This window comes from Nelusetta ayraudi, unplaced genomic scaffold (assembly GCF_046127955.1).
Source record: "Nelusetta ayraudi isolate G7.1 ecotype Tasmania unplaced genomic scaffold, CSIRO-AGI_Nayr_v1 ptg000006l, whole genome shotgun sequence".
NCBI lineage: Eukaryota > Metazoa > Chordata > Actinopteri > Tetraodontiformes > Monacanthidae > Nelusetta > Nelusetta ayraudi.
In genome coordinates this window covers 7227493-7248492 of record NW_027466056.1, presented here as the reverse complement: position 1 = coordinate 7248492, position 21000 = coordinate 7227493, and the positions used below count along the sequence as shown (strand labels likewise).

At 46.2% G+C, this 21000-nt stretch overlaps 1 protein-coding gene and 1 long non-coding RNA gene across 3 annotated transcripts in view; one reads left to right on the top strand and one right to left on the bottom strand.

Annotated features, from left to right (window-relative positions):
* The window catches only part of runx1 (RUNX family transcription factor 1), a 36943-nt gene extending 16555 nt beyond the window's left edge, over positions 1-20388 (top strand). Inside the window, exons 1-8 of one of the 2 annotated variants that reach the window (XM_076017539.1) lie at positions 4840-5054; positions 6990-7141; positions 7226-7336; positions 7922-8078; positions 12871-12975; positions 15350-15583; positions 19256-19402; positions 19479-20388. In XM_076017539.1, the coding sequence (XP_075873654.1) occupies positions 5027-5054; positions 6990-7141; positions 7226-7336; positions 7922-8078; positions 12871-12975; positions 15350-15583; positions 19256-19402; positions 19479-20026 (1482 nt within the window). In that variant the 5' untranslated portion in view covers positions 4840-5026 and the 3' untranslated portion in view covers positions 20027-20388. Of the gene's footprint in view, positions 1-4839; positions 5055-6989; positions 7142-7225; positions 7337-7921; positions 8079-12870; positions 12976-15349; positions 15584-19255; positions 19403-19478 lie in introns of those variants that run through there. The other variant, XM_076017540.1, reaches the window with a different exon arrangement.
* Positions 20041-20983, bottom strand: LOC142882845 (uncharacterized). Its single transcript, XR_012925977.1, has 2 exons — positions 20815-20983; positions 20041-20748 (listed from the first exon to the last, which is right to left on the bottom strand). It is a non-coding gene; the product is annotated as an uncharacterized LOC142882845 (long non-coding RNA).
* Positions 20984-21000: the final 17 nt, after the last annotated feature.

The window sequence follows — 21000 nt, the reverse complement described above, 5'->3', positions numbered from 1 at the left end:
TATTGTGTAGATGAGTGGGGGGGGGTAACCTGTGTGTGTTTGGGAGGAGGGGGGTGGGTTTTAATTGACTGCAGCACTTCAGTTAAATACTGTTTGTAATCTTTATTTTTAATTTACTTTAAATTTATATCAAGCATCTTGGGTTGCATTTTATGTATGAAAGGTGCTATAACAAATAAACTTTGAATTGATTTGAAAAGTAGTGGAGAAAAATTTTGCATTTATATATATATACACATACTGTATACACTTGTCTTCTGCCAGCCTCTCTGCTTCCTTTTGCTAACACTCCCTTGCTTTCCTACTGCTTTCCGACTGGACGTTGTTGGCCCCTCCCCACAGGGATTTGGAAGGCATGAACCCCGGGGCGTTCTCCAGCTCCGGTCCCCTGTCCTGGGCCATGTACCTGATGCGGAAAGGTCGGACGGGCGGTGGACTCTTTGGTAACTCCACATTTTCTCTGGCTAAGCTAAGCGGGGTCACCATCGCCTCATCACCTCGTCGTCTTTTTCCACTTTTTCATCTAAACTGCTTCTGCTTCTTCACTTCTTATTTCCTCCTCCAAGCACCTTGCACTGCCCCCTCGCCTCCGATTCCCTACTTCCATCCACGCTTGTGTGACTTGGAAACTCCTTCATGCTTCACTTTCCATCAACCCCCCTGCATGATTCCAATTCCAATTCCAATTAAATTCGATTTAGAAACAAACTTAAATTTAAAAAACAGACACTGGTCATTTTTTTTTCATTGTTTTGTTGTTATTTCTCTTTGATATTTAACGTCTTGGTCTCCAATTCCAAATGTCTTGGTCTGGTCTCGATATCGATACTCTCTAGTCTTGATCATGTCTTGGTCTCAGTTGGTGCCGTCTTGACTACAACACTAACACGAGTACAGTCTCTCGAAATGGGCGAGCATCCCAGTTCTCAGAAAGCGCTCCGAAGGCGACCAGATGTTCCCTCGTCGCGAACTCTTTGTTATTCCAAACACGAGGTCGGAGGTCACGCCGGGGTTTTGATCGGGCTTGTCTGAGGTCTCCATTATCCACTTTGCACCCGAAGAAACGGAGACAAATCCCCGCAGACTCCTCGCAATTGCGGCGGTCTTCTTTGACCCCCTTTTAATGCGCGGTGGGTTCAAAGCCGTCCCGCAGACCCGGCAATTAGCTGCCGCTTCAGCTACCTGAACCCAACGCTAAACTTAACCAGGTGTCCCGCCGTCGCCCGAGTCGGCCGTACTGTAATAGCTGCCATGTGGAGGAGTTGCGAAGGGAGCGTCGCGAATTGGGAAGCAATAGGGTTGATCTCCTAAGTGCTTCCAGCAGTTTAGGAAGGATGAGGTGAGAGTTGCGGCCTCGAGGAAATTGAGGATGTTCCCCCGATACTCAACGGTTGTTGGTATTTTTCTTCTGTAAAAGACGCAAATATTTCATTTGGATGTTGTCTTCATACCTGTACGTGTTTCGACGTCAACTTCCATTTGTCTGTCATATTTTGCCTTACGGAAGAACAATGCGAAACAATCTGATCAGATTAGACTAGACTAGATTCAACTTTATTGCCATTGCACGTGTCACAAGTATAGAGCGATAAAATGCAGTTAGCCTTCAACCAGAAGTAACATACACACTCATATATATATATATATGTGTACAGATATTAGTGTTGTCACGATACTGGATTTCAGACTTCGATACGATAATTGGAAAGGTATTTTAATTTTGATACAGTTTTCAATACGGAAGTCTCTTCGCGATGCAATCTCCCTCCACTCATGACTCGCGGGGAGGTAGCGAGGGAGCGCTCGGAGTGTTTGTGTGTGTGTGTGTGTGTCGCCTCGATGTAGTACCGATATATAGATGCAACGGAGAAGTCATATCGTATCGTTTTTTTTCCTTTTCAGTATCGAAAAAAAATTGATATCACGATATTTTTGACAACACTAATAGATATAGATATAGATATAGATATAGATCTATAGATCTATGTGTGTTTACAGTGCAAAATAATAACTTAGCTTTATAAATTAATAACTGTTGCTATAAAGTGCAGGTATGAAATGAATAATATATATTGCCATGGTATGAGTGAATGCATGAATTTAGTAGTATACAATGATTTTGATGTATGTACATGAGTGCAGGGAGGGTTTTTTTTACAGTGATGCAAGGAGGTAGCGAGTAATGAGTCCAGTAAAACTATGTACAGTAGTGCAATTAACTATATCATATATTAATTGAAGACAGAATAAATGCTATTCAGTTACTCAGTGGTGGGAATTCGCTGTGGAATCTCCTTGCCCTCTTCAGTTTGACTGCTCGGACGGATCCCCCGTCGCGCAGTGACAAGGATATATCGATAACTTCGACAGGTGATTTTGACCGGCTATTGATTATGGATCGGCTTACACCGGTTACCGACCCACCGGTGGGATCTGCCAGCCCGAGCGTAATCCGACCACCCCGCCCTCGTCACCCCAAGTTCCCCCGGGATCTGTTTGTGCCTTGATACGTGCGCAAAAAGCAAATCTTTGCACAATTTTTTATTTGTGTCGTGTAATTTCACTCTCATGCCATTTGGCATCGAGATTTAAAAATCAACTCTGCTTTCAGGTGTATCTCTCGGGTTAGCGTGGCGATTTAAAATTGCTTGCACTTGGTTTCCGAGGCCCGAACCCCTCGCAGATACGTCGTTTAAAGCCTCCTTTGGTGTTTGAATTATTTATAAGGGTGTTTCTGTGAGGGATAAATGCCCTGCGTCAGATCTAATGACGGCAAAATTTGATGATGCCACAGACAGGTGGCAGATGTAAGTTCCACAGATAGCACTTTGAGGGGGAAAAAAAGGCATAAACGTCATCATTTGTTATCTCGCATCTGACTTAAAATGCAAAAAATAATAATGAAAAGTTGCTTTAGAGTATAGCGACAACTTTATGCCGTCCAGGCCTTGCTTTTTTTCCACCGTACATTAACAAAGATATACAGGGCCGAGGGAGCCGAGGGGGCCGAAGTGAAAAATAGATATTTCCGAGGGCAAATCACGCACGTCCATCTCAGGTCAGGATGAGAGTGGAGGCATTTACATTTTTCATCATCCCCCCTTTGGCTACGGAGGGCCGTCGGCGCAGGCAGATTGGCGTTTTCCCAAAACTAATCCGACAGCGTGCTGATTTAGGTCGAATCAAATCGACCGTCTCTCAAAACAGACTTTTTTGAAACACCGACTGCCGTTTAAAAGAGCCGGACGCCTGCACTTAGAAAACCACTTCTCTGTCTTTTCCCATGAATCGCCACCCACGCAAATATTATGTGAGTTCTGTGTATTTTCTAGACGCCAGAAGCAGTAAAGGTGAAAAAAAAGTCTTTGCTCGGGTCATTTGGAAATCTTGACTCTGTACTTTGGGAGGGATTTCATTTTTTAAATGACATTTTTTTTTAATTACTTTCACTACACAAAACTAGAGAACGATAACTAATAAATCATATTTCATATTTCTGTAAAGGCGAGTTTAGAAAATTAATGAAAATGTCTGTTGTCAAACAGACAAATTGGACATAATACATAACATATAGTAAATGTGTAACCCATTATTTCATATCCATATTTAAAAGCTGAGCAAAAGCTCGCAAATCTTAAATATTATCTAAATATCATGTCGACTTTGGATTTTTTTTATTTTTTCCCACCGCAAAACTGCACATTATTTTTATTACCGTCAAATTAAATAAATCCCAGCGACTGCAAAATTACAGCGTTACAAAATAAAACATTCAATAATGACACGACTCACAAGCAATTAGGAATGGAAAGAAACTTAATCGTCGTGAGGGTCGTGAGAAATTACACTCAAATTAAATCACGCAATTAAAATGTTGGTCTAAAATATTTCAACGACGGTTCTGGTGACAACAATCATCTTGAACAAATTAAATCGTCTGTTTGTGGCGCAAAAATAAGAAAGTCCCATGTCCAACGCTCGAGTGGATCGGCGTCTCAGCAGAAAACATGAGACTTTAGATCACCTGCTGCCCCCTATTGCCGGGAAACGGTACTGCTAGAGACGGCCTTCTTCAATTGCATGGGAAAACAGACAGCTGGCAACCAGCTGCTGCTGCTGCTGCTGCTGCTGCTGCTGCTGCTGGCTCATTTCCATGCGTTTTATTCATTTATAGAGAAGATTTAATATTTTTTTTTTATCCACATCGTTGATAAACTTCGCCTCGTTGCGTCATTTATTTCTTTTTGCTTTAATTTTTTTTTTTTTTTTTTAAATGTACGTCAACATTTAATGCAAATTTTCTATCCGACAACACTTTGAAGAAGAAGGAGGAGGAGAGGGAAGAAGAAGAAGAAGAAGAAGAAGAAGAAGAAGAAGAAGAAGAAGAAGAAGCGGCGGTTCCATCAAAGGAGGAAGTGGCGCTCGCTCGGCTCGCCTAAGCCCCGCCCCTCTCGGACGGACCGAGGGCTGATTGGTCAAACCCCTGAAGGCGGCGAGCCTGCCCATTGGCCGAGCGACCTCTAAACAGAGGGAGGGTGTGTGTGTGTCTGTGTGTTGGCTTGGGGGGGGGTCTACCGGTAAAAACCAGTGGCACTGACAGCGGAGACCCGCACACGCACACACCACTGGGCCGAGTCGCGCGGGCAGGGGGGGACCGCGTGAGACTCGAGTGCGGGCGCGAGGCGAACGGAGCGCGCGGCGGATTCTCGCGTATACGATTCATTGGCGAGTTTTTTTTTTTGTTTTGTGGGTTTGAAGGAAATCCGGTTGAAAAAGCGGCGAGAGCAACGAGGAGATCTTTAATTTTATTTATTTATTTTTATCATTATTACTATTATTATTTTTTTTTAATTTTATTATTTTTCATGCGCGTGGAAATATTTTTTGTTTTTGGTTTTTTTTTTGGACATCTTCTCGTTCCGGGACAATAACTAAGCGTTTGTCGGTTCGAAGGTGACTCGGGACTTGTTCTTCTTCTTTTCTTCTTCTTTTTTACAAGTGAAGATCGGGAAGTTGCGGCGCACAAATGGTGTTTCTGTGGGACGCAAAATACGGTAAAGAAAAAGTCGTGTCTGTCAATTTGCGGTTGTTGTCGTCGTTATTGTTTTAAATTGCAATGGTCGGTTCACCCGCCGGCGATGGTTTTTGCAGTAATAACAAACATTAGGGCTGATTGCGAAAGGAAAAAAAAGAAAATTACCTCATCGCTTGTATTGCGCATGTGACGACGAGAGCCCTGATATTTATTCCAATGAGCGACTACAAAACGGAGGTCGTGACGCACGGCGTGTAACTCGTCAAGAGATTTAATCCACAATGAAAATGGAAAACGTTCAACATAAAGAAAATAGTTGATGTTAGTCATGCCTGAGTTTAAAGTCATGCCAAACTATACAACTAATACAATGATCTCATGTGAGATTGAAGGTGTGTGATGATCGTCAAGTTGTAGGTTTTTACCAAAACATTTAAAAAATAAATAAATAAATAAATAAAAGGGCGGGTGGGGGGGTTAACATTACCTACATTTAATGTTCTTTTCAAATTATTTCTTGTGTTTTATTTCTTGATTGCTGTCTCCCTGCCTTAACTAACATTAACGCACACACTTGAAGTTAGCTCCACCTAGTTTACAGGAGGGGGTTCTGTTGTTTTGTTTTTTTGCCATATTTTCTTTTTTTTTTTTCTTTTTTTTTTGTCTAATAGAAGCAACACAACCTCATCAAAAAAAAACAAAAAAAAAAAACCTTCCATCCCCTCAGTTCAGTCAGCTGCTCTCGGTGCAGAGCGACGCAGTGGAGCTGCAGCCCCCTCTTGCAGGGCCGCCGCCGCTGCAACCTGGGAGATGAACCCAGACCCGGCCCTGACGCTTCCCTCCGACGGTCCGACGACCAACAGAACCAAAGTGAAATCGATAACGGAGACGTTTCCACCAGAAATTGAAGATGAATAAATTAAAGAAAGTGGGTCACTGCTGTTGATCCTTTTTCTGATCTCTGACCTTTGAGGACCCCGACCACTGAACGCTGTTAGCATCCCGGGACGGCGACAACAACAAAAAATTAGGGGTGTGGGGGTGGGGGGGGGTGAGACCCGCGGTGTGGTGGTAGCAGCGTGGGGGGAGGAGGTCCCCGAAACTGTAAACCGGCATGTGGCTCCAATTGTGTGGGGGTGGAGGAGGCGGGGGGGGTCTAGCTAGCGCCGCCGACGCCACTTCATTTATCAGATTGCCTCTGTCTGGAAGCGTTAACCACCAGAACCACCAGCGACACCCTCCTAATGTGTTCATTCAAAGGAAGAGTGGGTGGGAAAAGAGGAGGGGGAGGGAGGAGGGGGAGTGGGCAGGGGGGTGTGGCGGGGGGGGGGCTGCCATCTTTGGCACTCTGACTCGGCGCTCAGGCATCCCCTGGGTGACGTCGCCGGCTCCGCATGTCACTGCAAACCAAATTGTGTCACCGCTGCAAAGTCGGTTGTGCGTCAATTGTGGTGATTATTTTTGGCTGAATTGAATTGAAATTACTTGCTATATTTACAACAGCAAGTAACTTAGTTCTTGAAAAGCAAGTAATTATAGAACTATATGCGTGCGTGTGTGTGTGTGTGTGTGTGTGTGTCCATATATATGTGTACATGTATATATACAATATTTATATTTTCACATACATATAAACACACGTTTCTAAATGTGTGCCTATTTATATGTGTGTGTGTATATATATATATACACATACACGTATGTATATACAGTATATACATATATATATAAGCTATCTGTGTTTTTGACTATATTTACACACAGTATATATACACACATATATTTACAGAGATGTGCATTTACTAGATTATTTACCAATTACCAAAAATTTGAATAATCACACACATTCTTTTCCTGATTCTGACATATTGAAAATTCTAATTTACAAAACACCCCAACTCATCAACTCCTCCTCCTCCTCTTCTTCTTCTTCTTCCTCCTCCTCCACCTCCAGACCCAGCCCCTGGCCGGCGCTACACCCCGCCCTCCACCACGCTCTCCTCCGGCGGGAAGATGGCCGAGGCCCTGCCGCTGGGCGCCCAGGAGGCCGGAGGCGGCGCCGCCCTGGTGGGCAAGCTGCGCATGGCCGACCGCGGCATGGTGGAGGTAGGGCCACCGCCAAAAAGAAAAAAATGAGCTCTGGAAAGTCATGCTGTTTGTTTGTTTTCATTTCATTTCATAATTTTGCAGGTGATCTCAGATCATCCGGGGGAGCTCGTCAAGACGGACAGCCCCAACTTCCTGTGCTCCGTGCTGCCGACGCACTGGAGGTGCAACAAGACGCTGCCCATCGCTTTTAAGGTGTGCATGACGCTGACGGGCTACTTTGTACTTTTGTGTTATTATTATATGGATAAATAAGACAAACTTTAGAACGCTTGATTTACGTCTCTGACGCACAGCAAATCCTCACACACCAGTGAATCTTATGTTGCTTTGAATTTGTGTTTTTGATTTGTTTTTGACGAAAGGAGGGCGGATGTGGTGCATGAAAAAAACATTTTTTTTTCCCGATGTAAAAGAAAATGAACTTTAAAAAAAAATATATTATTCCTCATCTGTCATGGGCTTCAGCACTGCATTTCCTCATGCTGATGCGTCTGTGCCTGTGTTTCTTTCTGTGTGTGTGTGTGTGTGTGTGTGTGCGTGTGTGTGTGCATTGACGCGCTCACGCACTTGGAGACAAAGTGCACTTGTCCGAGGGGGTAAAAAAAACAGAGCTTTTAGCCGCAGAAAGACGCGAGCGATTGATTTGTTGAGTTTTGTGCATTAGCGCCGAGCGTTAATGCAGCTGCTGTTACGTAGCATCGGCGGCGCAAAATGTTGTAAACTAAAGTATCAAGGAGATGACCAACACCCCCCTCCTCCCGTGTATTGCGCCACCAGGTGGTGGTCCTGGGCGACGTTCCCGACGGCACCCTGGTGACGGTGATGGCGGGGAACGACGAGAACTACTCGGCCGAGCTGCGCAACGCCACCGCCGCCATCAAGAACCAGGTGGCGCGCTTCAACGACCTGCGCTTCGTGGGCCGCAGCGGCAGAGGTGACAGCCGTTTGCTTTCTGGCGCAGCTGACTTGATGAATCGATTCAAAAAAAAAAATCCAAGGATTCGGTTACAATAGTCCTGAATCAGGGATTCCATTCCTTCACTTGCCGCTGTAAATAGTTAAATAGTTAAATAGTCGTCTCTTTGGATCTCGCTTTTTTTTTTTTCCCAACCTCACGGTGAGTCGCTCAAAAGTGGATCTGATTTGATTGAGTCCGATTGATTCGATCGATTCACTCAGGATTTCCCCGAATCAATTCTTCCAAAATTTAAAACTTGGCCAAAGTTGCGGGCCAACATTGAAATTTAATCAAAACAAATAATTGAATTCTTCCTCGAGATATAACGGTGAACCTTTTTATATGGACCCCAACCACCTGAATATGGAACAGGCAAAGCTTAACACTACACAATAAATAACTTAATATTGCACACGTGCAAAATTGAATTTCAATGTTTTAAAAAAAAAAAATCATCAAAATAAATGTAATTATTTCCATTCTTATTTCAACAGTATCCTTTTTCCAACTGTCCTGTCCTGACTGACATGCCAAAATACCAGCAGAGCATTCTGGGATTTGTAGTATTAGTGGTACATGCGCTGTATAATAGCAATGGGCCAGCAGCTCTGGTAGCAAGTTTTGTATTGGCCAAATATAATGACACTACTGGCCAAATTTGAGCCCGTGGGCCAGAGTTTGACAGCTGTTCTCTACATCTTGGCAGTTGTTTCAGTTGCCGTTGAGTTGTTTGTCATTTTTCAGACAGAAAAAAAAAGGATTCATTGTTTAGATTAATAGATAGCTGCGGCTCTAATTTCCAGATTACGACCTCTGTCGAGCAGCCAGAATGAAAAAAAAAAAATGAAAAAAAGCCAACACAACGCAACGCTGGCAGGGATAAATTAGGGGAAGTACGTGTGAATGAAAACAGTGTTTGCCTCACTTCCTCCTCCGCGTGCGAGGCCCAATGCTCTGGCGTTAACGGACGTTGCAGGAGCCGCGGCTGCAGGCAAATGTCCCGACTTATCTATTTAAAACACCAGAGGCGAGCGCTGGGCCGCGCACGTGGCGAGAGCACCCAACACCACCTTTTACCGCCACATCGTTGACCCAACTCTTGCATTGTGCTTTATTTTGAATCACGTCCATGAAGCAAAGCCTCGCTTCAGCCTCGCTTCAGACTCCTTTGGCGCGACGCTAATGTTCACTCTGACACGACCAAAACGTCTGCCGGCGTCTTGACTTCACGCGTCAAATAGCTGCGTTTCCAAGACAGTTTTTCACGAAATAAAAGGGATATTTCTAAAATTTCAAAAAAGTACAATTGTGATTTGCAGGTGTTCCCATTGAACGGTGTGAAGCGCATACGTTTATAAATATAAGTTTATAAATAATTCTTGTAAAGTCTCGTCTCACAAGACCCCACTTTGAGGAGGATGGAGGCACAAAACATTTTGTAATAAATTAGCATTTAAGAACGCTTGTTATATTTCTCACTGATTACCCGTAAAAAATATTCTGTCTCTTCCTCCGTCCAAGCATAACGCGCCATTTTCATTTGAAGTGGACTGGTCACGTGACCCCGCAATTGTTGCGCTACAACTGTATGGATACATCTGAAAAACCACCTCATGAGAGCATCAAAACCTTTTAGCCACATTTGGAAGGTGTGTCCATGTTTAGGTGTTTCAATGACCAGTTTTTTATTGCGATATTTAGGTTTTTTGCAATTAGGGATCATGGAAACGCAGCTTATCATGTGAAAATCAGTAGCCAGCGACTTCAGATCTGGACACACCAATTATCACTGGCTTTGCAGAGGCTAAGATTTACTTTCTTGGACGTCGGAATTTGGCACCGAAAGAGGATGAATTTTTCATCATTCGGCAGGATCGGAGCATTTCGGTCGGCGCCACAAGTGCATGAAAGTTTGGTAAACCTCGAACCCTTGAAACCTCGAAAATGTCATTAACTGGCGCTTGTGGGAAGTGGTTTGGCCGGACGACTTGTGGTTTCTCGGCCCCTCGTGCGCGCTGCGACTGGGGTTTCGCTCATCGTCACTCGGGTTTGAAACACACGAGCGGAGTCGCACGGCGTTAATCCGCCGTCTTTGAAGGAATATAACTGATAGCACATTTTCTGCCATCTGTCTTTATGAAACTTCATTTTTTAAAAAAAACAAAAAACAGAGTGAGCGCAGTTGATTAATGGGCCGTTTTAATCTCCTGGATAGAAAAAAAAAAAACATGATTTCATCCTCGGCGTACATCCACGGTTTTGTTCCACGTTCCTACTATGTCAACGTTTTTTTGTGCTTTTTTTTTTTTTTTTTTTTAGGAGCGGCTCAGCTTCAAACAAAATCAAAAGGCCGACGTTGCAATTGAGTTTTGTTTCCAAGTTTTGTGCGTTAAGGAGCGAACGACAACATTGGACAACATGAAAGCGTCCAGCGCACCTCAGCGAGGAGTTCTGCCTTGCGAGCGCTAAAACTCTCAACACCTCTTTCACTTCCCCATTTTCGTGGACAACAGGCTCGTCTCTTTCACAACACCGGTCTGTGTGAACAAGCGTGAGCGTACTCCCACAAACGCACACACACACACAAAACTGCCATTTTGTATTGAGCAAATTTTCTTCTTTTTGCTTTCTTTGTTACCTTTATTTAAGAAACAAAACACAGACTAACGAACCGGACTGCAGGCCAGCGAGCCTCGACACACACACACACACACACACACACACACACACACACACACACACACACACACACACACACACACACACACACGCCTCGCTTCACGTGTGAAATCCACTCTTATCTGCAGGGAGCAAGAGAGACATGGGGGTGATTACAAAGAACATCCCGGAACACGCTGCTGTCGAGACACACACACACACACACACACACACACACACACACACACACACACACACACACACACACACACACCTCTTTCAACTGTCTGTAATGTCTGTGTGTGTGTGTGTGTGTGTGTGTGTGTGTGTGGGACACAGAGCGAGAGATGCCAGCGGACGGCCGATAGACACAACAGACATAAAGACTTCAGCTGTTCGTTCCCTCCTGCTTGGCTCCGCCCACTTGAGTAAACCGTCCCTCTGTAAACAGTTGACGCGCAACGTCCACGCAATTCCATCCCACAGCTTTCATTTACGTGCATTTTCATTCGACATTTATTTCACTTATATCATATTATACATACTGTTCACATCTAGTTTGTTTATATCTGGCCTCTTTGTACTATATACACTGTTCCTACTGTTTATACCTATACAGACCTGTACATACATACACTTACTTGCATGGATACTTACTTACTTTTTAACAATTTTTTTAGCATGTCATTGTTTTAACATTTTTGTTTATTTAGGCTTACATCGGGCCCTGAGTCCTAATTTCATACCACTAACGTGCAAATGTGAACTGGTCTGAAAATAGATTAGATTAGATTAGATTAGATTAGATCTTTATTGTCCCCGAGGGGAAAATCTTTTCCACGCTGCACAGACTTGACCAAACATACAGAACAAACATCATTACACTTACAAATACACACTTTAAACAGAACATATTGACAAAGACAGAGGCGCCATAGTGCGAGAAAGTTCCTTCAATCCTTAAATCCATCGGAAACAAAAAGGCAGACTGGGAATGTTGGTCTTGGTCTCCGGACCACTTTTTAAGGGTTTCAGTGTTGTCTCGCACTCGGAGGCATTTTAACTCGGTCTTGTCTTGGACTCAGATTGGACGGACTCGGGACTTTTGATCCAGACCAGTCGAGACTCAGCCAACACTGCAATGACACGATAATAACAGAAAAGAATCCAGCTGCTGCCGTTGTTTTTAGAAAATGATTCAAAATAGTTGGCAAAACGAGTGAAAGAAACTTATTCAAAGATAACTTGCTGAAAATAAATGGTGCTCTTTGATTTAGAAATAAAACTTGACTTTAAAAAAAAGATACTGGTCACATTTTTTTTCCGTTTTTGTTATTTTTCTTTGATCTCTAAAATCTTGGGGGCAGATCCTCAAAGGAGGGCGCGCAGCGGTAAAATGTGGCGCAGATTGCGGCGAGATTGCGGCCGCAATCTGCGCCACAGATGCGGGTATCCACAAAGGCTTTTGCGCCGATGACATGCGGGCGCAAACACGCCCACAAATGCGGCACCTGAAAACAGGTGCGAATGTTGGCGGTCTGGCAACCTGAGAGCCGTTTGGGCCAAGGGTTCTTCGTGAGTGCCTGTGTTTGACAGCGAAACTCTGCGAGGACAAACATTACGACGCCTCCTCAGCGTTAGTCACCAACACCTGAGTACCATTTGTATTTTCCATAGCCTATCTAAAATATTGGCATATATACTGCAGTCTATGCCGATCTATATATAAGATTTGGGGAGCCATATATATAGTTCAGGCTTTTCAGAGAGGAAAGTTTCTCTTAGAAGCCAGAAACACTCTGACAGACAGAAGCTGCGCCTGGTTTGGGCTGGCGGTGTCTCCGTCTGTCAAACTGCGACACTTCACGATGCGCTACTGCCAAAGTATTTTGTACGACCCCGACATTTTCCCTCACAAAAACACCCGCAATGCGTAGTTCAGAGCGAAAGAAGTAAGCATCACAACAACTGTGGCGCCACCAGAAACACGCAAACTTCTGCAACAGCTCTGCAGTTCGCAAGAAGAGCGCGAAAGCATGCCGGTCATATCCGTAGGCCACATTTGTTCTAATTCCAAGTTTCCCGCCCGGTCTTTTCCTTCTCTATGCAGGCAAGAGTTTCACACTGACCATCACCGTGTTCACCAACCCTCCCCAGGTGGCCACCTACCAGAGAGCCATCAAAATCACTGTGGACGGTCCAAGAGAGCCACGACGTGAGTGACGCACAAACCAGCGTGCGATTCATACCATTTTGTTCTGGTTGTTCTTTTGCTTGCGCCGTTTACATCCCTGATTTTTCAACCTCAAGTTCATTTACTCAGTTTGCGGCTGTTGTTTCAGCTGCTTCTGCTTTTGAGTCTAATTTCACGTTTTATACTTTTTTTTTGCCGAATGAGAGTTTGAATCTAAGAAAATAAACAATACATTCATCAATTGTTTTATCAACCACACGATGCAGCTTTGGGTATCCGAGTTGCGAGTCCTCCAAGCGCAAAGTCCTCTCACTAAAACGTGGTGCAATTGGCCCTAACCACAACCACAATCTTCCCCTTTTCACTCAATCATTATCTGGTCAAGACCAAGTATTGAAAGAGGGCAAAAATATTTTTTTTTGTTCGCCAAAGTCCTCAGAGCCGTGTCGGACGACAGGGCTGCACAATACAGGGGCAAAGCAATGACGTCATGACACAATCCATGACATATTTGTTCTTCAGTGACTAATTATTGATGGTTCCTATTCTTGAATTGTATTGTTGAATCAACGATACAAATGGAACAGGAGATCTAAAAATAAAAAAATCAATTTGCAGTTAGAATTGTTTAATTCCTTGAAGCCTGGCATTTAGAAGTCAGAATTAATCAGAGTTAATCTCCGGCGAGGGGCCTGCTCGCGGTTCAAACCGACAAACTACAAAACGGGTGACTCAATGTGGAACCGGAATCAACGCCGAGTTCCTCTGCCACGCCGATGTGACGAAACGCAGGGGGATTTCTACATTGCAGGCGAGTGCAGGGGGGCCCGACCGAGAGGCTTTGCGAGCTTTAGAAAAGTTCTCGTACGTGTTAGCGAAGGAGCCATCCGTGCGTTTGGAAACGACGTTCCGTGGCGCCGAGGGGGAAAGCGCGAATCGACGAGGTGAGAGCGAGCGAGCGGGCGAGACTCCCGCACGGGGGGGGGCGGGGCAGGGGGGGCGGGGGGGTCCGCTCAGCTGTGAAGAACCATCACTCGTCTCCTCCGACTTGGCCACACACACACACGCGCGCGGAGTAAAAATACACACATGCAAAACTTCCCCCATCGGGAGGAAGTGTCTGTAACTGGAGCTCGGCCTCAGCGCTTTGAAGTGAGGCCAGCGCCGCAGACGCCGTGACGGAGCGCCGCAACGCACGCCCACACGCACGCCCACACGCACACCCCAATGTGGCGCCCTGTCGGATCCTAGCGCCCCCCCCCCCTGCCAACCCCGCCCCTCCACCCCACCAGCACGAAAGCCAGACAGCGCCGGGGAGACGCTGTCGTACCCCGAGACTGGGCACGATCCCTGGATTATGTAATCGGATTTCAAACGCGAATCAAATCAAGAACAAACAGATGAAAAAACTGTTTCTATATCAACAGCATTAACGGCTCTCAGTGCCACACAACAAAAAAAAAGAATCTCTAACGCAATACGCAGCAAAGGGATCGTGCGATGACAATGACACGAGTGTATGGCTGTTTGTTCGTTGCACTTACGACTGTAGCGTTTGTGTTGCTTACGTCTTCATCGTTGTGGTTTTGAGGTTTCTTTTCGCGCAACGGCGACACACTTTTTACATTTTGTTGCGCATGATACGTGTTACAAACGACAATGAAGTCTATTCTATCCTTGAGACCCGACAGGTTGAGAAAGAATCTGTCAGAAGAAAAACAAAAAACAAAAAAACACACAGACGTCGCCACTGTCGTATCTCTGGACTTCTCAAATTTCAGACACATGGAGTTAATATTTCGACATCTCGCTCCGGAGCAGTGAACTGCACTGTTCAGACCACCCAGAGCAGCAAACTGTGTGAAAACTGTACTGTTGACTCTCAAGACAGCTCCTTATCGTTAGCACACACTAGCAGTCAAAAGTCTGGACACACCTGTTTCTTCTTTATCTTCTTTAGACATCAAATATATGAGCAAGGTATGTGGATTAAAGTGGGAAGTATTTAATGTTATATATATTTTATATGAAGGGTGGCTATTCTAGACTATCTAAAATATAAAACTTTTTTTTTTCACAGTTTTTTATTTGATACATTTTCCATATGTGTTCATTCATAGTTTTGATGCCTTGAGTGACAACCTACAATGTAAATATTCATGAAACTGAAAGAAAAACCGTTAAATCAGAAGTATGTGTCCAAACTATTGACTGGTAGTGTATGTTAGCTTCCCTAGATAACACGTTGAAAACCACTGCAATTATTTTTTTATTAGATTATATGTAATATATTCTAATTTTTAAAGGTTATGTTCAAGTAGGTATGTTTTTCATTTACACATCCTTGTAAATGAAATCCAACCCCCGTCAAAAGACGTCCTTTCCCTCCCTGCAGGTCATCGCCAGAAGATGGACGAGGTCAAACCAGGCACCCTGGCCTTCTCCGAAAGGCTGACGGAGCTGGAGCACCTGCGGCGAAGCTCCATGAGGTTGACGCCGCCGCACCCGCACCACCCGCACCACCACCACCACCACCACCACCACCACCAGACCGCTGCCAACGTGCGACAGTCGGCGACACTCAACTCGACGAGCTTCTCCAGCCCCACGCACAGCCAGATTGCGGCCGGTGAGAACGCCCGTGGAAACCGAACCGCTTAAAAAAACATCGAACTGAGGAAAACAAACATTTCCCTTGATGGATCCGTCATTGCGATAACAGGAAGTTCCCCTCTTAGAAATTAATTTTTCGAGGAAATTTGGATACGCTTCCTCATTCCCGTGTAAAGATTTTTGCCGTCTTATCAGAATCCGACTTCTTTTTGAGAATTTATGTATCTGTGCATGATGATGGAAGTAACTCACGGCTGTGCAAGCAGGTCATTTCACTTCGCGTACGATGTGCTTTTAACAGAGGTGGTCATCGCCACGAGGGCCTAGCCGAGCGCTAGGCGCATGCGGCTCTCGTCGGGGTAAAATCGTAATCGTAATGAGATGGTTTGTGTGAGCGTGACCGCACTTGTGTGCAGGAAAGGAAGGGTTCTTTTTTTTTTTGGTGGAGGGCAACAAACGTGTGTGTGTGTGTGTGTGTGTGTGTGTGTGTGTGTGTGTGTGTGTGTGTGTGTGTGTGTGTGTGTGTGTGTGTGTGTGCTTCACAAACGTGTGTCTTGCGTCAAACCTCATTGTTCCTCTTTGTGGTTTTGGTGCGATCCATTGCGGTCTGCGTGTGACGAGAGCGTCCGTTGCTTTTGGCTCTAAAAAGGCAGTATCTGTTCTCCTTTGCACTCGCTTGAAGTGGCACTCTGTTTGTGTGTGTGGCGCGCATGTCTGGGTGCCTCTTTATTTTATCCCCCACCACCACCACCGACGCCGCCGCCGCCTCCCCAACTTTCTTCTCAGATTTGTAGTGCGAATTTGGGCCGCCGTGCAATCGCTCTCGTCCGTTGTGGAGGGAAGCAGAGCGGCGTCTCGAAGGGGAAATGAGAGTCATCTGGCAGGAAGTTTCCACTGTCAAGCGAGAAAAAGAATTAGCGGCGTACATTAACTTTAAGAATTTGAAAAAGAAATTGGTGAAAACCGAGGCTTTTCCGCTTCACTCGTGCGTTCTGTTCACAAAAACGAGGCCTGGAGAGAATTAAAAGGGGCCCGGTGTGATATCACAAAGGGCGGATGATCAGGACCGACACAACAAGACACGTCATCGTACAATTTTGTATTCGTGAAGTGATTCCCCAATCCAGGGAGAACCCCGCCTTAAAATCCTAAAACCGTTGGCCTTTAGCTTTAAATCGCGTCCAGCCAAGCGCTGCATTAATGGGCCGAGTGAGGCGCAGTTGTTGCTCAGCGCCTCTCGCCGCCTCAGCTGTTGCAATGAAAAGCAGGAACTCGAGAGATGAAACACATGTAGATCAAAAGATCAAATGCGGAGGAGGGGAAAAATAGATAAATAAACGAGACACGAGGCAGCGAGAGTCGGGGGGGCGGGGGGGGGGAGGCTCCGAGCGCTCGGCTTCCTGTGCGTTTTCAATCCTGGCAAAATAAAAATAGAGAAAAAAGAAAGAAACAGGAAGCTGTTACCAGGCCACCGTCTCTCCCTTTTTCCCTTCTGTCCTTCCCTTCATCCATCACCACCTTCCCCGGCCCAGCTTTCATTTCTCACCTTCCCTTTTTGAGGCTCTCAGACCTCCCTGCAGAATATTTCTGCAACCGGTTAATCCGTCGATTGTTTCCTTCATTTAAAAAAAAAAAAATTGACAATGTGAAAAAGACGTACCAGAAAACGGACGAACAGAAAAATATCCATCCTGGCGTCCTGGCGTAACCACTAGTTGAGTTCCGAGATGAAACCGCCAGAGCTGGAACGATGAATCAACTCAAATCGATTATCTTTTTTTTTTCAATCTAAGCTTCATTTAATCGCTTTTGCTGCTGCCAAACATTGCTAACGTTTGACTATTTCCTTGGCCTATTTAAACTATAATTTAATTGAATTGTATCAAAGAGGAAAGTCAACAGATTCGCCGATTACAGAGGCAGACCTTTGTTTCCTTGGTTTGTGTTTTTCCGTAAGCTCCGTGCTCAGGTTGAGCTCCGGTAACGTCCAGATGACTTTTTAAAATCGGCCTTTTCGCGACGCGTTCCGTGTTACTGGGATCCGCGTTTGCCCGAACTGACATTCACAGAACATTAAAAAACGCGGCAGGGCCCGTCGGCCTGTGTGTTCCAGCTCCGCTTCCAAGCAGCCGGTGACACCACACTGCTGCTCGCTGCCAGGCGAAGGAGCCAGGGAAGGAGCCAGGGAAGGAGGGGGCTTGGCAGAGGGGCCTGCGCTCCACACACACACACACACACACACACACACACACACACACACACACACACACACACACACACACACACACATTCAAAAGACTCGAAGACTTCTATTCGTATTCCAATTTTTTCATACGCTCTTTTCAGCGGCGGGCAAACTTTTTGACCGGTGGGCCACAATGGCTTCGAAAAAGTGCCGTAGAAGAATGAAATATATCATGGGACACGTAGAAAACGTGCTTTCATGTCAATTGAAATTGAACAAAAGCATTACAGCAAAATCAGTGTCTTTGAAGCCCCGCGGCATTTAGCTCTTTATCGAAATGACTGTTAAAACACTGAAAGAATGGATGAAATCCAGCTATTTTACGACTTACTTACTATTAACACCATTTCATCGACTTTGCTTAAGCTGAACGGGCCGCATTTTTCGCCCCGGGCCATAGTTTGCCCACGTCTCCCTTCACTCTGCCGCTAATCGCAGTTTCTCCAAATACTCCGAAAAACCGTCCCACTCCAGCTCACCCAACACGACCTCGCACTAAAACTCAAAGGATAAATGCCACGCACAAGAGAAAAAAAGTATTCCGGCCCTCACAATGCCGCATTGAGAAGAACGCAAAGACAGACAGACAGACAGACAGACACGCTACACACACGCAGCAGCAGCGGCAGCAGCAGCAGCAGCAGCAGTGATGCTTGCGAGAGCTCTTGGCTGGACTTGAAAAGCCTTCATTGATGTCTTGGCCGCTGCGTACAATTTGCCTCCTCATCTGTCTGAGCGCACACACATGCAACACACACACACACACACATGCAACACACACATGCAACACACACACACACACACACACACACACACACACACACACACACACACACACACACACACACACACACACACACACAGCGTCGTGTGCGCGAGGCTGTGGGCGATCGGTGCCGGTTTTTACGAGGCCGCAGGAGGAAAAAAACAGCCTGGATTGAAAGAAGGAACGCTCCCCTCGCTGGGCCCACCCACCCACCCCCGCCAAAGTTAATCACTTCCTCTCCGTCACTCGCTCGCTTTCTTCTCTCCCGTCGGCCGTCTGCAGCTCTCGTCGGGTTCCGGCTGAGTTCACTTCCGTCCGCAGCTGTTTTGAAACGGGGACGTCGACTTGTGCAAAGATGAAGGGGAGCTGATTTTCTGTGCCGAAAAATAACTTTATGAACGCTGCTTTGTTCGTCGCATGTGGACCGCGTGATGAACACGCCTTGGATTGATGTCTGTGACACATTTGCACTTAATTATGCACATGAAAAAAAAATAATAATAATTTCACAACGGCTTGTGTTGTATTTGGGCCTCCAGAGGAGAATTTATCTAGAAAAATAGGTTTAAATAGGATAGGTACCATAGAAAATCTCTGAAATATTCTTCAGGTGAACACAAGATCATCAGAATTCTTTAGGAATACTCAACCACTGCTATTCTCCGTCTTTCTCTCAGACTCCAGGCAGATGCAGTCGTCTCCGTCGTGGTCCTATGACCAATCGTATCCCTACCTTGGCCAGATAACCACGCCCACAGTGCACACGGCCAACCCCCTTTCGCCGGGTCGATCTTCGCTCAGTGATCTGTCCTCGCGACTCACAGGTAAGACACACACACACACACACACACACACACACACACACACACACCTGGCTGATCGACCTCTGATCTCTCCTAGGTCCTGACCTCACGGCCTTCAGCGACCCTCGAATGACCCTCGAGCGACCTTTCACCTCCCTGCCGTCCTTGCCCGACAGCCGCTTCCCGGACCCGCGCGTCCACTACCCGCCGACGGCCACCGCCTTCACCTACACGCCCTCTCACAACCCCGTCTCCAACGGCGCGCTGGGCATCACCATGGCGACGGCCATGGCGAGCGCTCCGGCGGCCAGGTACCACACCTACCTGCCGCCGCCGTACCCGGCCAACACCCCCCACCAGGCCCAGAACGGCCCCTTCCAGTCCACCTCCTCGCCATACCACCTGTACTACTCCACCGCCACCGGCTCCTACCAGTTCTCCATGATGGGAGCGGGCGGCGGAGGCGGCGGGGCCGAGTCACGCTCGCCGTCGAGGATCCTGCCGCCGTGCACCAACGCGTCCACGGGCTCCTCCCTCCTGCACCCGACCCTGCCCGGTCAGAGCGAGGGCGTGGAGGTGGAGTCCAGCCACAGCGGCTCCCCGACAAACATGGCCACCGCCGAGGCTGTCTGGAGACCATACTGATCTGAGTTTTTGGGTTTGTTTTTTTTTTGCGGGACGCTTTCGAAATGGCACACCGGGTGGCGGATTCAGGTTCCGGGGCGACGTCGACGAGAACGCAGAGTCCCTCGGCGTACCATGAGAGAGGCGAGGGAGGCGTCAGAGCACGAGTGAGGTGCCGCCACGCCAACGTCTGTCGCTCCACGTCGCCGCTGGTCTCAAAGTTCAAACTGAGCACGTACACGTTTTTAATGTGTTGGCCGATGGAAAAACAGGAAAAGTGACCGAAGGGTGAAACAAGCGCTCCTGCGTTAGGCTACGTTCCATACATGTGCACATATTTTGGTAGAAGTATCGACTCGATGCACCTTTGCATCCAATTCAACCCCCCCCCAAAAAAAAAAAATTGGCCTTTCGATCCAATTAGAGGTGCAACGGATCGACTCCACTCCAGTACACACAAGAAGTTTTAATAGAATCTAAAAAGGTTTAGGAGGCTCGTGCACACTGCAGACGTTTTGCAGTTGCGCGTGTTGCAGAGAGCTCATGAATCTCAACGTAACGGAGCAGAATGACAGAAATGGTTGCGTACAACTTTTGCAATTCTGTAAACACTGTCGTGTATGCCTGCCCTGTCAAGAGATGTATTATTAAATGAGCTTACTTATGCAAGAGATGCATCAAGGTGGGACAGATAGTGACAGAGGTAAAAGGATCCGTGAGCAAAAACTGCAGCGAGATCCAAACTGGGAGTCCTTTGATCCGTTGCACCGATAGTTCAAATGCAAACGGCACCATTAAGGTCCAGAAACTTTTTACCCTGACACTCAACAGCGACTCGTCGCCTGCCCGTTACACTTTATTTGTATTGTCTTTTACTTTCAACTCACAGCTGACTGAGACATGCTGCATGCATGGTAGCTGCCTGTTATCTGGCATATCCCTCGTTTCAACCAACTGGACCGGTACACTTGTTTGAATGTTGCAGAATTATTTTT